Source organism: Neltuma alba, unplaced genomic scaffold (genome assembly GCF_004799145.2).
Source record: "Neltuma alba isolate B1F8T4 unplaced genomic scaffold, ASM479914v2 tig00011382_pilon, whole genome shotgun sequence".
Classification (NCBI taxonomy): Eukaryota; Viridiplantae; Streptophyta; class Magnoliopsida; order Fabales; family Fabaceae; genus Neltuma; species Neltuma alba.
The window spans coordinates 144,139-157,514 of record NW_021636075.1 but is presented as its reverse complement, the minus strand read 5'-3'; the positions used below and the strand labels follow the sequence as shown (position 1 = coordinate 157,514).

The 13,376-nt window shown below is 32.8% G+C and overlaps 1 protein-coding gene across 1 annotated transcript; it reads right to left on the bottom strand.

Annotated features, from left to right (window-relative positions):
- Positions 1-210: 210 nt before the first annotated feature.
- LOC114712632 (lysM domain receptor-like kinase 3) lies at positions 211-12,741 on the bottom strand. Its single transcript, XM_028897181.1, has 11 exons — positions 12,109-12,741; position 11,891; positions 10,207-10,356; positions 9,444-9,616; positions 9,030-9,119; positions 7,528-7,624; positions 7,196-7,347; positions 7,019-7,113; positions 4,182-4,317; positions 3,974-4,072; positions 211-521 (listed from the first exon to the last, which is right to left on the bottom strand). The coding sequence occupies exons 1-11, from the start codon at positions 12,739-12,741 to the stop codon at positions 348-350; spliced, it is 1,800 nt and encodes a 599-aa protein (XP_028753014.1). The 3' UTR covers positions 211-347.
- Positions 12,742-13,376: the final 635 nt, after the last annotated feature.

Below are 13,376 nucleotides of genomic sequence, written 5' to 3'. Positions count from 1 at the left end.
TTGCTTAATGAAAAAGGCAAAATTATTTGTATAAAAGTAAGGGCATATGAAATTGAAATAAGGGTATGCATGAAATTATGTATATACCCGAGAAAATATCTTGATGTAACAAAAAAGTGTGTGAAATTTTAAAGACTACATATAAGTTTACATCTGATGACTTATTTAAAAAAAAATCTTATATTATATTGTAAATAACAACACTTATACTAAAATATACGGATATGAAACCTTTCATTTGATGAAAAAATTAGCATTATTATTATTTATTATTTTGGATTTAAAAACAAGGGGAATCCAAAATAACATGTGAGTCACTTAATTTAAATATTATTGACATATATTTTCTACATCAGCCTTCCGAACAACATTTCTGTGTATGTTGGATTTTCATACAAGCAGGCAGTGTCCCATTCCACAGAAGGAGAAGAAGAAAGTGTCATTAGAGTCACCACAATAGATCTCATGCTTGGACGTCGGTCTGGGTCTCCATCTGTGCACACTTTGGCTAGCTGTGCAACCTACAAGCACCATGAATAGTTTTTGTAAGCAGTCAAATTCAGCTATATGTTTGGATTCTATAAAGACTGTCATATCCTTCCCACTTTAACAAAAGAACACAAGGGGGAAAGACATATAAAGAAGGGAGAATGACAAAAAAGGAATCTAAAAATTGTAAAATTCTAAATCAGGATTTGTGATAATACTTTAATAGGTTTTGACAACAATTGAATTATAAAATATAACACTTTTTTTTTTGTGAAAATACCCTATTTGAGATTTTACAATTGTTGGGATCTTTTTTCTCATTCTCCCTCTAATGAACATTGAAATATGAGAATTTCAAAAAGATTAATCCAAATGGTTTAAATGGTTTAATTCCTATAACTTCTTCAAGAATTACTCTAAAATTAAGTGTTTTTGTGAAGTAACCTAATTACGCTCTGTAAAATTAATTGTCAATGCCTTAGCTATTGCCATTTGATAAGTTAAGGTTGTTACTTGTTAAACAATTATCATTTTTGTTTTTAGTTTTAGATTTTAAACACAAGCATTTAAGGAATACTATAAAATTTAATTCCAAACTAGTTGTTGAGAGCTTCATGGTGACTAATTTATTTTGGGGTCCTTATTGAGATTTGCGGATTTTGGGTATTGTGTCTTTCTCCCAAAATCAATCTACTTTGCTTTTCAAAGTCCATCATATTTTGGGGCACGGGTGTTACATTAAGCACTACGCAGAGCGGGGCCACGTCACACACACAGTAGTGAGGTAGTGGACCTTTGTGTGTGGTTGTCATTTTCATAGTTATTAAATGGTTTTATGCGGTGTGATGATAGCTAATGGATAAGAATACATGAATGAGCTCTTCAAAAACTATTCTAAAATTAAAAAGTGTTTGGATGATTGCCCAGACCATAGTTTGGGGATCCAAATTATGGTTTGGGAAAAAATTACCCAAACACCTATCAATTTTTCAAAACCATGGTTTTATGATAAAACCATGGTTTGTCTATCAAAACCAAGGTTTTGTAATAAGCAAAAAAATTTTGCTTTTTGAGTGGTTCTCTCCCCCACCCCCTACGTATGGTAATTTTTTTTTGGTTGAAAATAATTATTTAATTTTCTAAAAACATAATCTTATATTTTATAATTATGTATACACATATTAACAATTACTACATCTTGTTTTTAATATAAGACCTCATTTGATTTTAATTTGGTCCTAAAATAAAACCTCAATTTACTTTATTTCTCATATTTGTCTATCGTTTTTTAAGTTATAACCAATAAACTTGATTAATAGGGATATTGTAGGAAAGAAAACACCTGTTTATTACAAATAACTAATTTAACTTATTTTTTTAATTTACTCAAATTAGTCAACTAATCCTTACATTTACAACTGGATATAGTAATTAATATATGTTTTTATACATTGTTTATTATGTTGGCAAAAAAAATTAATAAATTTATTATTTCGGTTTTTAATGTAAGACCTAATTGGAGAGTTAATATTGGTCTTAAATGTAAGATTATTGTTCCGGTCATTAATGTAAAACCTAATTAGAGAGTTAATATATAGACAAGGTCTTAATACCTTCATCAATAGAATCTTCATTTCACATGGCTCGGCTTTATGACTCCATAAGAGATCAAATTATTCACTATATACAAGAATAATCATGTCTCTTTTATTTTCTTTTTCTTTTCAGATAATGTAATGTGTTGTTAAAAAAAAAATTACTTGGACAAATATATTTCGTTGCAACCTCTATTATCAAGACAATTAATATGAAATTTTTTTGTGTGGTTATTTAATTTTGTGAAAAAAAAATAGGGAAAATTCCAGAAAAGGTCCCTCGAATATATGAAATCCCAGATTAGGTCCTAGAATTTCTAAAATGACAGAAAGGGTCAGTGACCCAATCTGTCATTTGGCAAATCAAGAGGAATTGACAATTTTGCCCTCATTTGTATTCATTCACTACAATTATTTAAGGAATCACTATAAGGGTTTAAGCATTACCTAGATTCATGTAGCAAATAACTACTCGCTTTTTCATATTCAGGTGTCTTGTTATTAACTACAACTAATTTTGTAATCACTAGAACAATGTAAGTATTACCTAGATTCGTATAGAGAATAACTACTCACTTTTTCATAGTTAGGTACCTTATTATTAACTACAACTAATCTTGTAATTATTAACTACAAATAATCTTGTAATCACTAGAACAGCGTAAGCGTTACCTAGATTTGTATAGAGAATAACTACTCACTTAGTCAGGGGCAAAATTGTCAATTGATCTTAATTTCACAAATGACAGATTGGGTCACTGACCCTTTCTGTCATTTTGAAAATTCCAGGACCCAATCTGGGATTTCATATATTCGAGGGACCTTTTCTGGAATTTTCCCAAAAAAATATGGGATTTCATCTTTAAAATTTTTAAGAAATAATAATATTTTTTTTGGCAAAGTAAATCATTTTCCTAAAAACATATTTAATTATTTTATTAATATATATACACTTTAATTTTTTATTAATTATATTATTTATGTCTTATTTATTATGTTGCCAAAATATATATTATTAACAAATTTATTACTTCAAATTAACATATATTATGAAATATATCTTACATGTAATTATCATTTAAACTTATGTCCTTTTTAGTAATTTCTACATATCAAAAAGCACTTCTGACAATAATTATCCAAACACTCTCACTTTATCAGAATCACTTTTTCAGAAAATCTATTCTTTCAAAATCTATTCTCTTCAGAATCTATTCTCCAGAAGTTATTCTCCAAACCATGGTTTTGTCTCATCCAAACACCCCCTAAGTGTTTTTGAGAAGTGACATAATTGCCCTCTACAAAATTAGCTCTCGATGCCTTAGCTATTGTCATTTGTTAAGCTAAGGCTGTTACTTGTCCAGCAATTATCATTTTCGTTTTTAGTTTTAGATTTTAGACACAAGCATTTAAGGAATCACTATAAAATTTAATTCCAAATTAGTTGTAGGGAGCTTCATGGCAACTAGGTTATTTTGGAGTCCTGGATAGAAATTTGCAGATTTCGGGGTATTGTGCTTTCAAAGTCACATCATATTTTGGAGCACTATTTAGGTGTTACATAAGCACTACCCAAAGTTGGGCCATGTCACTAAAACATCAGTGAGGCAGTGGACCTTTGTATGTGGCCATCATTTTCATAGTTATTAAATGGTTTCATGCGGTGTGATGATAGTTGTTGGATTAGAATACATGAATGGGCTCTTCACGACTTAATTGGATTAACAACGCACTAATTGTAGTGCATTTTCGTTTCATTGACACACTTACCTTGGTTTCTGAGTTCTTTGTATAGTTACTATCAAGTTCTCTGATTAGTTAGTAGAGATAGTTTTAGAGCCTAGTACTTGACAACACAAAGGTTTAAACAGTTCAATTTATATGCTCACCTTGTAAACTGAATCGATTGTGTATTGATCACCGAGCCTAGGATCAACAAGCTTTTGAAGATGTTCTTTTGGATTAGGCTTCTCAAGAACTTCTTCAAACTGTACCAACCAAGGCAAAATAACTCTTAAATTCTAGTAAAATCACATGGTTTGTAATTAAAAAAAGAATAGTAAATAAAACATTTTTAGTCGGGAAGTCAAGAATTACCAAAGAGACAAGGGATTTTGTTTCAGAACCAGCTCCACCAGCCCTGGACAAAGCTTCTTTAGCAGATATAAGTTCATATAGGACAACTCCAAAAGCAAAGACGTCAATTTTCGGCGAAAGACTACCATAAGCATACCTGCAGATGGCAGAAGAGTAATCAAACTTAAGCACAAAAAAGTGAAATCGTTTTGGTGATCAGAAAAGGGGGAAGGGTGAACTCATTTCAAAGAAAGCAAGTTCACACCAACACAAACTTTCTTATTATTCATATCCAATCGTGTTATTCAAAGGGAGAATGACATCTAGGTCTCAAAAGATCAGTTTGATGACAATTAGGTTCCAAATGACATCTAGGCTATTAAATATCCTAGGAGGTGTTTGGATGGAAATCAAATCATAGTTTTGACAGTGATTTTATGGTATATGGAGGAGTTTGTTTTGATTTACAGAAAAATACTTTTATGAAGCACTGTTAGGATATCCAAAAACCCTCTTATTATGGTGTTGAGTTCGAATCCCAGCAGTGCTAAAGTAAGGGTAGTTTGGTAACTTTAGAGTGTTAAAACCTGTTACTACCATAGGGCTTGGAACTCAGCACTTCACAGATATTGAAAAGCTTCTCGTAACAACAAGCTGTCAACATTTCTTTGTTGACAATCTACAATAAATAATTAAAATATTAACTATCCTATTATTTTTCATGTCATTATAAAGAAGGCAGAGACAAGCAATTTGTAGCGGCTAAAAACATCCGCATAATATCCATGAGGATATTTTCACTCTTTAAGGCCCCATATGTGAGTGCTTGTTTTGGTCATGCTTGTGATGTTATACATGTGACAAAAATCAATCTATTCTGAAAGAAAAAAGAGAGATAGCTACTAATTTATATTAGGGAAAAAAACAGAAAAATATACCTTTAACTTCAAAAGCCCAAAAACGTCTGCCCAATTCCACAAATCCCATTTTGGTACCATGAGACCAAATTGGAATTATTATGTGAAAGGAAAAGACCACATTGCCCCTCATTTTAAATATTATTTTTAAAATATCACAGCTCCTACTGGCCGGCCGGTCACCGGAGCTCCGGCGACCAGCCGACAATTGGTCACCGGAGCTCTGTCGGTCGGATTTTTTTTTTTTTGAAAATTTTTACAACTTCAATATAACGGTTAACAACTTTTGTAATGCTATTAACAACTTCAGTATAGCAATTAACAACAGCTTTTCTGGGAAATTCAACAAACTCCGGCGACCGGAAACAATTATTTTGAAAATTTTTACAACTTCAATATAACCGTTAACAACTTTTGTAATGCCATTCACAACTTCAATATAGCAATTAACAACAGGTTTTCTGGGAAATTCAATAAATTCCGGCGACCGGAAACAATTTTTTTGAAAATTTTTACAACTTCAATATAACGGTTAACAACTTTTGTACTGCTATTAACAACTTCAGTATAGTAATTAACAACAGTTTTTCTGGGAAATTCAACAAACTCTGGCGACCGAAAACAATTTTTTTGAAAATTTTTACAACTTCAGTATAACGGTTAACAACTTTTGTAATCCTATTAACAACTTCAGTATAGCGGTTAACAACAGGTTTTTGAGTTATATAATTTTTCAAAAAAAGCTGTTGTTAACCACTATACTGAAGTTGTTAATAGGGTTACAAAAGTTGTTAATCGCTATACTGAAATTGTAAAAATTTTCAAAAAAATTATTTCCAGTCGCCGGAGTTTGTTGAATTTCCCAGAAAACTTGTTGTTAATTGCTATATTGAAGTTGTTAATAGCATTATAAAAGTTGTTAACCGTTATATTGGAGTTGTAAAAATTTTCAACTTCAGTATAACGTTAACAATTACGTTTTTCTGAAAATTTTTACAACTCCAATATAACGGTTAACAACTTTGATATAGCAGTTAACAACAAGTTTTTAAATTCAAAAAGTGACATTTTTATAACTTCAGTAATGCCTTTAACAAACTCAAAAACCTGTTATTAACCGCTATACTGAAGTTGTTAATAGGCCTACAAAAGTTGTTAACCGTTATATTGAAGTTGTAAAAATTTTTAAAAAAATTGTTTTCGGTCACCTGAATTTGTTGTTGTTAATTGCTATATTGAAGTCGTTAATAGCAGTACAAAAGTTGTTAACCGTTATATTGAAGTTGTAAAAATTTTCAAAAAAATTGTTTCCGGTCGCCGGAGTTTATTGAATTTCCCAGAAAACCTGTTGTTAATTGCTATATTGAAGTTGTGAATGGCATTACAAAAGTTGTTAACGGTTATATTGAAGTTGTAAAAATTTTCAAAATAATTGTTTCCGGTCGCCGGAGTTTGTTGAATTTCCCAGAAAAGCTGTTGTTAATTGCTATACTGAAGTTGTTAATAGCATTACAAAAGTTGTTAACCGTTATATTGAAGTTGTAAAAATTTTCAAAAAAAAAATCCGACCGACGGAGCTCCGGTGACCAATTATCGGCTGGTCGCCGGAGCTCCGTTGACTGCCGCCGCCGGAGGTCCAGTGACCGACCGGCCAGTAGGGGCTGTGATATTTTAAAAATAATATTTAAAATGAAGGGCAATGTGGTCTTTTCCTTTCACATAATAATCCCAATTTGGTCTCATGGTACCAAAATGGGATTTGTGGAATTGGACGGACGTTTTGGGAATTATGGAGTTAAAGTTGTATTTTTCTGTCTTTTTCCCTTTATATTAAATCTACTAGATGTCCTCAGGTTCTCAGCTCCATATTTCCACAAAATCTGCAAACCTTCTGTGCCTAACTAGGCTGCTACCTAAAAAGAAAAGTGGAAGTTGACGTACTCAGGTGGCATATAACCAAATGTGCCTGCAAAATTTTCAGTGGGAAGTGATGAACTTCCCACTTCAGTGAGCTTGGTCAACCCAAAATCTGCAACCTGTAAAGATGAATATTCAAGGAATTATAATTCATCCAAAAAAATATACATGAGCTCTAAAAATATTGAATAAGAATTCAACCTTAGCCCGAAAGTTTTGGTCTATCAATATATTTTCCGACTTTATGTCACGATGAATATATACTGGCACAGTATGCTCGTGAATGTATTCAAGACCTCTGGCTGAATCCAGAGCAATTTGCACTCGCACAGACCATGGCAAGGGTTCTCTAGCTGTCAAAAGTGACTTGATCATCAATATAAAATATAAAATTTATTGCAAGCTATAAAAATATAGTCAAAGAGACTTTGTGCTAATGCAATGCACAGAAAAAACGTGTGTAGCTAAATTAATATGATAATTAGGTTGATGTACGATCACAGAAATAGACGTTGGTGGAATTCTTTTCTCACCTGAATCTCGCAGGTGTTGGCTTAAGTTTCCATTGTCAATATATTCATACACAAGGAAAAGGGAATCCTTCTTAACACAATATCCAATCAAGCGCACCTACAGAGTTTTTTAACAGGTGGAATGAACTTATGACAAAGTATTATATGATCCATACAACAATTATAAGTCATTTATGAAATAAGATGCTTGAAAAAATGACTGTGCAGATGTAAAAGCACTGGCACTACAAAATGACAAGACAAAACACAACTAATTTCTCCATGACATAGTAGCAGATAAGATTAAATGTTGTGCATAAGCATATTACAACAAATATTCTCGTAGAGCTTAATCGAAATCACAACACCAATCAAGAACAGCCCCGCATTTATTTTATATACTAATCATATGATTTATAAGTTGTTAATTCTTTTCATGTTTTCATTTATAAGATTTTCTTTTAGGGAACTATGGAAAAGTTGACATGAACAATAGGCTGTGCCGTATTGTGAATAATGTACTATGCCTCTATGTTTTTTTTGTTAATCAAACACATATTTTTTAGTCATTTACAGGTTTATAATGTAGTAAACCTCCATCCAAACAATTTAAAATTCGTTCATAAGGCAGATAATTTATTAATTAGAGGTTGATCCATACAAAAAGTTTTGCAAGAAAATAACAAAAATAGGAAAATAGAGAGCTTAGGGACAACCCGATTCACCAACTTTCCTTCTGTGTTGCGCTTTATATTTTGTGAAGCGAACAAATCGTGCAAAGATGACTCCCTTTGATACAAATTGATGCATGAGTTGAGACAACGATAAGCAGATGGAGAGAGACAAAAGAAAGAAGAGCCAAGAGCTGAAGAGAAAGAGCAAGACATATTGGATTTCCAACAGATTAATAGCCGACAATGTTAGATGTGTTGAGAAGCTTTTGAGTGAGTTGAATGACAAGACCTTGTTAGTATTTGTCCTGAATGATTTACAAATAAATAACACTACTTACATTAGAGCTGAAGAGTATTCACAATAATCTCCTTGAGAATGTGGTGAGAATGATCATTGACAATAAACTTCTAAGTAAATAAATAAAAACTTATATCAGGAAACCAACAGAGAAGAGTGATGCAAGGGGGAAATTGATTAACCTTGGAGAATAGAATTTGATGTTGTCATGCTTTAAAATGAAACTAACAAGCATGGGAATTACATCATTGACTTTATTGTGAAAAAAGAAAATTAATCATGACTAATGCCCAAATGAGAACCTTCAAATTCTGTTTTGACATATAGTTTACTACTGTAAGTTCAAAATAATGAAATCGATCTCTACATGTCGATGCCTAGACTAGTGTTGAATCCCTTCACTGAAAAAGCCATCTGCACATACCATTCAAGGGCAGTAAAAAAAAACTATCAAAATTAATACTTAGTTTAGCTTTTAAAGAAACAAACTATATACTTATACGGTCAAGAAAACTAGCCCTACATATGCTTTTGTTCAAAAGTTATCATACCAAGTTTAGGTGATGAACACAAGTTAACACTTCCAATTCAGCAAGAAACTCCCTTGATTTTTGTGGCTCCATCTTTTTTACTGCAGCTTTCTGCAAAGGAAAATCCCTTGAGTTATATATTACTGAAGCTCTTGGCTCTTGCAACGTACATTTTTATAATAGACTTATTCCAAATCCACCATATGTAATACTCTCATAGCTTGTTGAATGCTGCTATAAATCATCAACAGAGCAAGACTATAACCGTCTTATTTAAATATTTCCCACATATTCTTGGTTAAAAGAAAGATTCAGCCAAACAAAAATTTATACGCAGCAATGATAAAAATATTCTCATTAATATTAATGAAACGCAACTTTTCTTTTAAATGCATGCAATTAAATTAAATTTAGTAATACATGAAAATTACAAACCTGGCCTCTCAGCTCTGCATAGTAGATAGCCCCAAAACCACCTTGACCAATTTTATTTTCCATAACAAAGTTATTTGTGCCTTGAGCTAGTTCTTCATATGAGAACTCAACTGATTTGTCCACAGTAATACCTTTGATGCTAGTATCAGCAGGAGCAGGAGGACCATTGGAATCTGAAATTTTATACTCAGCATTACTACATTCAATCAATTACATTGTCATTTTTTATGCATTTCATCCATTTGTTTCAGTGAACTAAGCTGACAGAAAATAAGTTGAGTGAACTAAATTATTCTATTTCAGACAAATCTAAAGATGGATTGAGAAATTCCAGATGGTGACACAGCAATCAGATCTTTTGGAATGATCTACATCCACCTAGAAACTCTCAGAAATTTTTAGGTCACTGATTCAGTCTTTCACCGTTTACTTCTGCTTCAAGTATTTACCAATGGTTTTGGACAGCCCGTCCAGCTTAGACAGAAAACGGTTTCAAAGCATTTGATCTTGGCCACCATTCACTTCCTCTTACAGCAGCAGCTAAGAGGATGAACTTGAGCTGATTGAATCGATTGCCAACCAGGTTTCTCCCTCAACCAATGATCTTTCAGCCAATTGGATACCATTTCATACTAGTAATATGAACTAATTGAGCATGAGAGTTATTAAACCGATTAGCCCTTTGGAACTTGTTACATTTTACCCAATAGTTTGATAGGAAATACAATGGAAACAAAAGGAGAAGAGGTAGATATCTATGTACCCTTTCCAGGTTGAGCAGCGTATACTGAAAGCAATTTTTCCTCTTTCTCCTTCTTCTTTTGGTAATACACAACATACGGACAAACTGTCAATAACAGAATTCCAGCAATTGCTCGAGCAGATACTCCTGCAATGCCTATGCCTTTTAGCCCTGCTTATTAAGAAAAAACACTATCAGTTCAAAGTAGCATTGACCTTCCAACTTGAGCATATTCTTACCAAGCCATGCTTTAAATTAGCAAACCTTCGAGGAGAAAGAAGGACAAACCTTTTGGGCTGAAAAAAGGAAAAAAAAAAAAAAACAAAAGAGAACACACATTAGGATTACAAATTTGGAGTGACATACAAGAGCTTCCCCTGAATTTTACTAAAATTACACAGAACAATTTCCAAATATACATTTTAACCCAATTTTAAAATTTTTTACTAAAAATACCCTCCATTAACTAAATCTTATAAATATGGATTTTATCCAAATAGGCACAAATAAAAACAAGAAAGAAAAGACTTTGTTTTCACTATTTTTTAACCCCAAAAAAATGCATTTAAGTTAATGAAAGGTACTTCATTGAAACAAAAATTTGGATGAAAATACAGTGGGTCTCTTTCTTTCAGTAAACACGTGTAGATTTTGAAAATAGAGGGCAACTTCTAGCAATTTCTTCAAAAATCTTACAAGAAGAAAAAACACATGCGGTTTCATGTGCTAATCATCCGAAAATAGGGCAGTTACCTCGGGGGCAGGGGCACATAGGAACCATTTCTGTCTGAAAAATAAGAGCCAAAAAAAAGGGTAAGTAAAATGCAGAAAGATTTATAATATCCCTACTAGTAACAAATTTAAAAAAGAAAACCAAAAACATGCTGGCATAAAAGAGAAAAAAGGGAAAATGAGAAATAAAGACCCCCTAAATTACCAAAATTACAAGGAGGTTATTTGAATAAGCCAAATTGCCATGAGGGACCCGGTCTCACATTATAAATATAAAATCTTGATGAAATGTCTGAAATGCCCCTCAGTCAAATTGTGATTTGTTTTATTAAAATTGTTATTCGCTAAAGCGAACTTGTTATTTTCTTTAGTCAACTTGTCATTTAGCATATCCTCAGGCAAGTTGTGACTTGGTCTATTGAAATTGTTATTCATTAAATTGAACTTGTCATTTCCTACAATCAATTTGTCATTTGTCTGAGGGGCATTTCAAACATTTCACCAAGATTTCATATTTGCAATATGTGACCGAGTTTTCATTTGGGATTTTCCCAATTGAGGGTTTCAATTCGTAATTTCACATATTGGGGGCTTTTTTTTTGTCATTTTCCCAAGAAAAAACTCAAGATTTTACTATTAGTAACCATAAACCTCAATGCTTTTCTTTCACTGTGAGCATTTTTAGACGATATATTATCAGAGATCATTAATGGATTTTGGTTATCTATGTCACATGATCCACGTTAGTTGACTGTGAAATCAGAATCACTAATGTCAATTATTAGAGTTAATTTCGTTCAAAATCCATAGTGTGGGAGACATTCTCACAGAGACAAAGATTGGATCGGAGGCCATGCTGCCGTAAGAAATACGGTAAATCAGTTTTACAAGAGAAAAGCAATGATTCAGACCCATTCGTAAATTCTATAGGATTCGAAGTCGGAGTCAAAGACAAATTACCAGAACTGAATACCCTTTAATAAGCATATAATGCATTTTTTTTACCGAAGATGTTAAGTCCAAAAAGAGGATCCAAACATGAGAAGGAATTTATTATACTAGCCAAGAAGTGTTTGACTATCATTTATTGATATATGCTAACAAATAAAGTTAGGTGAACTCTAAAATTAAGATCTTATTCAATCATAAGTTCGAATTAAGATCACGTGATATCAAATAAATTGGTGTAACTTTCCCGGGGATATACACCACACCACTCCCTCTGCTAAAATTAACACCAGGATTATACTTCTGCAGCAACGATCGATCAAGATTCGTCTGGTTCGCAATTGAATCCAAAGAATCCTCAGCTCTAAGCAGGTACGTGATGAACAACCCATAATCTCTCGAAACGTGGCTATCCCCCCACGAACAGTTCACCGTCACATTCAATGTTCCAGAATTAGGAAAATTGTTCGGCGGATAGCCATTGTGGCTCTGCAACCACGAAGCAATGGTTAGATTGGAATAGCTCTGATTCGCAACCTTCATATATGTGTCCCCTGTTTGAATCGGGTACTTGAATACGTAACCTAGATATTCACCACCGATGCAATCGCAAGGGAACGGTACGTTCACTCGAGTGGTAGTTTGGACATAGTCTGGGGTAGACAGTTGGCCTTTGTTATAGCTGACGATATCTTCAGGATTTTGAAGAATTGGGGATTGCATAATCTGCGAAACCGTCGTGAGATTGAAAAAACCAACCCAAACATAGTAGGAGGCAAGAGCCAGGTTGCATCCTTTCTGACACTTTGATTCCACATTGAAACAGATAGATAATAACAATAAGAAGAGAAGTGGAAACCCCAATCTGGGTTCCATTTGTATATGGGGCTGCTGAAAAAAAAAAAGAAGAAGAAGGAAGAATTACAATTAGATCCCACTCAAGAAAATTAAATGCAAAAAGGTCCCTTGAAATCATGAAATTATTCTGAAGTCCCAATAGACCTTTTTGCAATAAATTTTATTTATTTAATTACCAAATTACCCTTCTTTTTTTTTTAAACTTTGTATTGACAATTGAAAGAGCAGTGGTTGACAATTCAAAGTGCAAGGATTGACAATTATTGCGACTGGTTTGACAACACATTTTCTCAGCATATCACATCATAAGTTGTCAAACCAACCGCGATAGTTGTCAATCCTTGTATCCTGAGTTGTCAACTACTGCTCTTTCAGTTGTCAATGCAAACTTAAAAAAAAAAAAAGAAGGGTAATTTGGTAAGTAAACAAATAAAATTTAATGCAAAAAAAATTTTGAGACTTTAAAATAATTTCATGATTTCAAAGGACCTTTTTGTATTTAATTCTCTTGAGTGGGACCTAATTACCATTTTCCCAAAAAAAAAAAGTAGAAAGGAAAAAAAATCCCAAATGGAAGTATGAGCGTGGTAAATGAAAGAGCAGAGAAAACAGAGAGAAAGAAGCTTTGAAACTTGGGAATGATAGTGCGACAA

Bases quoted from the DNA above. Each gene is read 5' to 3' on its own strand.
- LOC114712632 (XM_028897181.1), bottom strand. From the start codon at position 12,741: ATGGAACCCAGATTGGGGTTTCCACTTCTCTTCTTATTGTTATTATCT. The intron at 9,617-10,206 runs GTACATAGATAT...ATAAAATTTCAG, and splicing joins CGCTGCTCAACCTGGAAAGG to ATTCCAATGGTCCTCCTGCT. The intron at 522-3,973 runs GTGAGCATATAA...TGGTGCTTGTAG, and splicing joins CAATCGATTCAGTTTACAAG to GTTGCACAGCTAGCCAAAGT.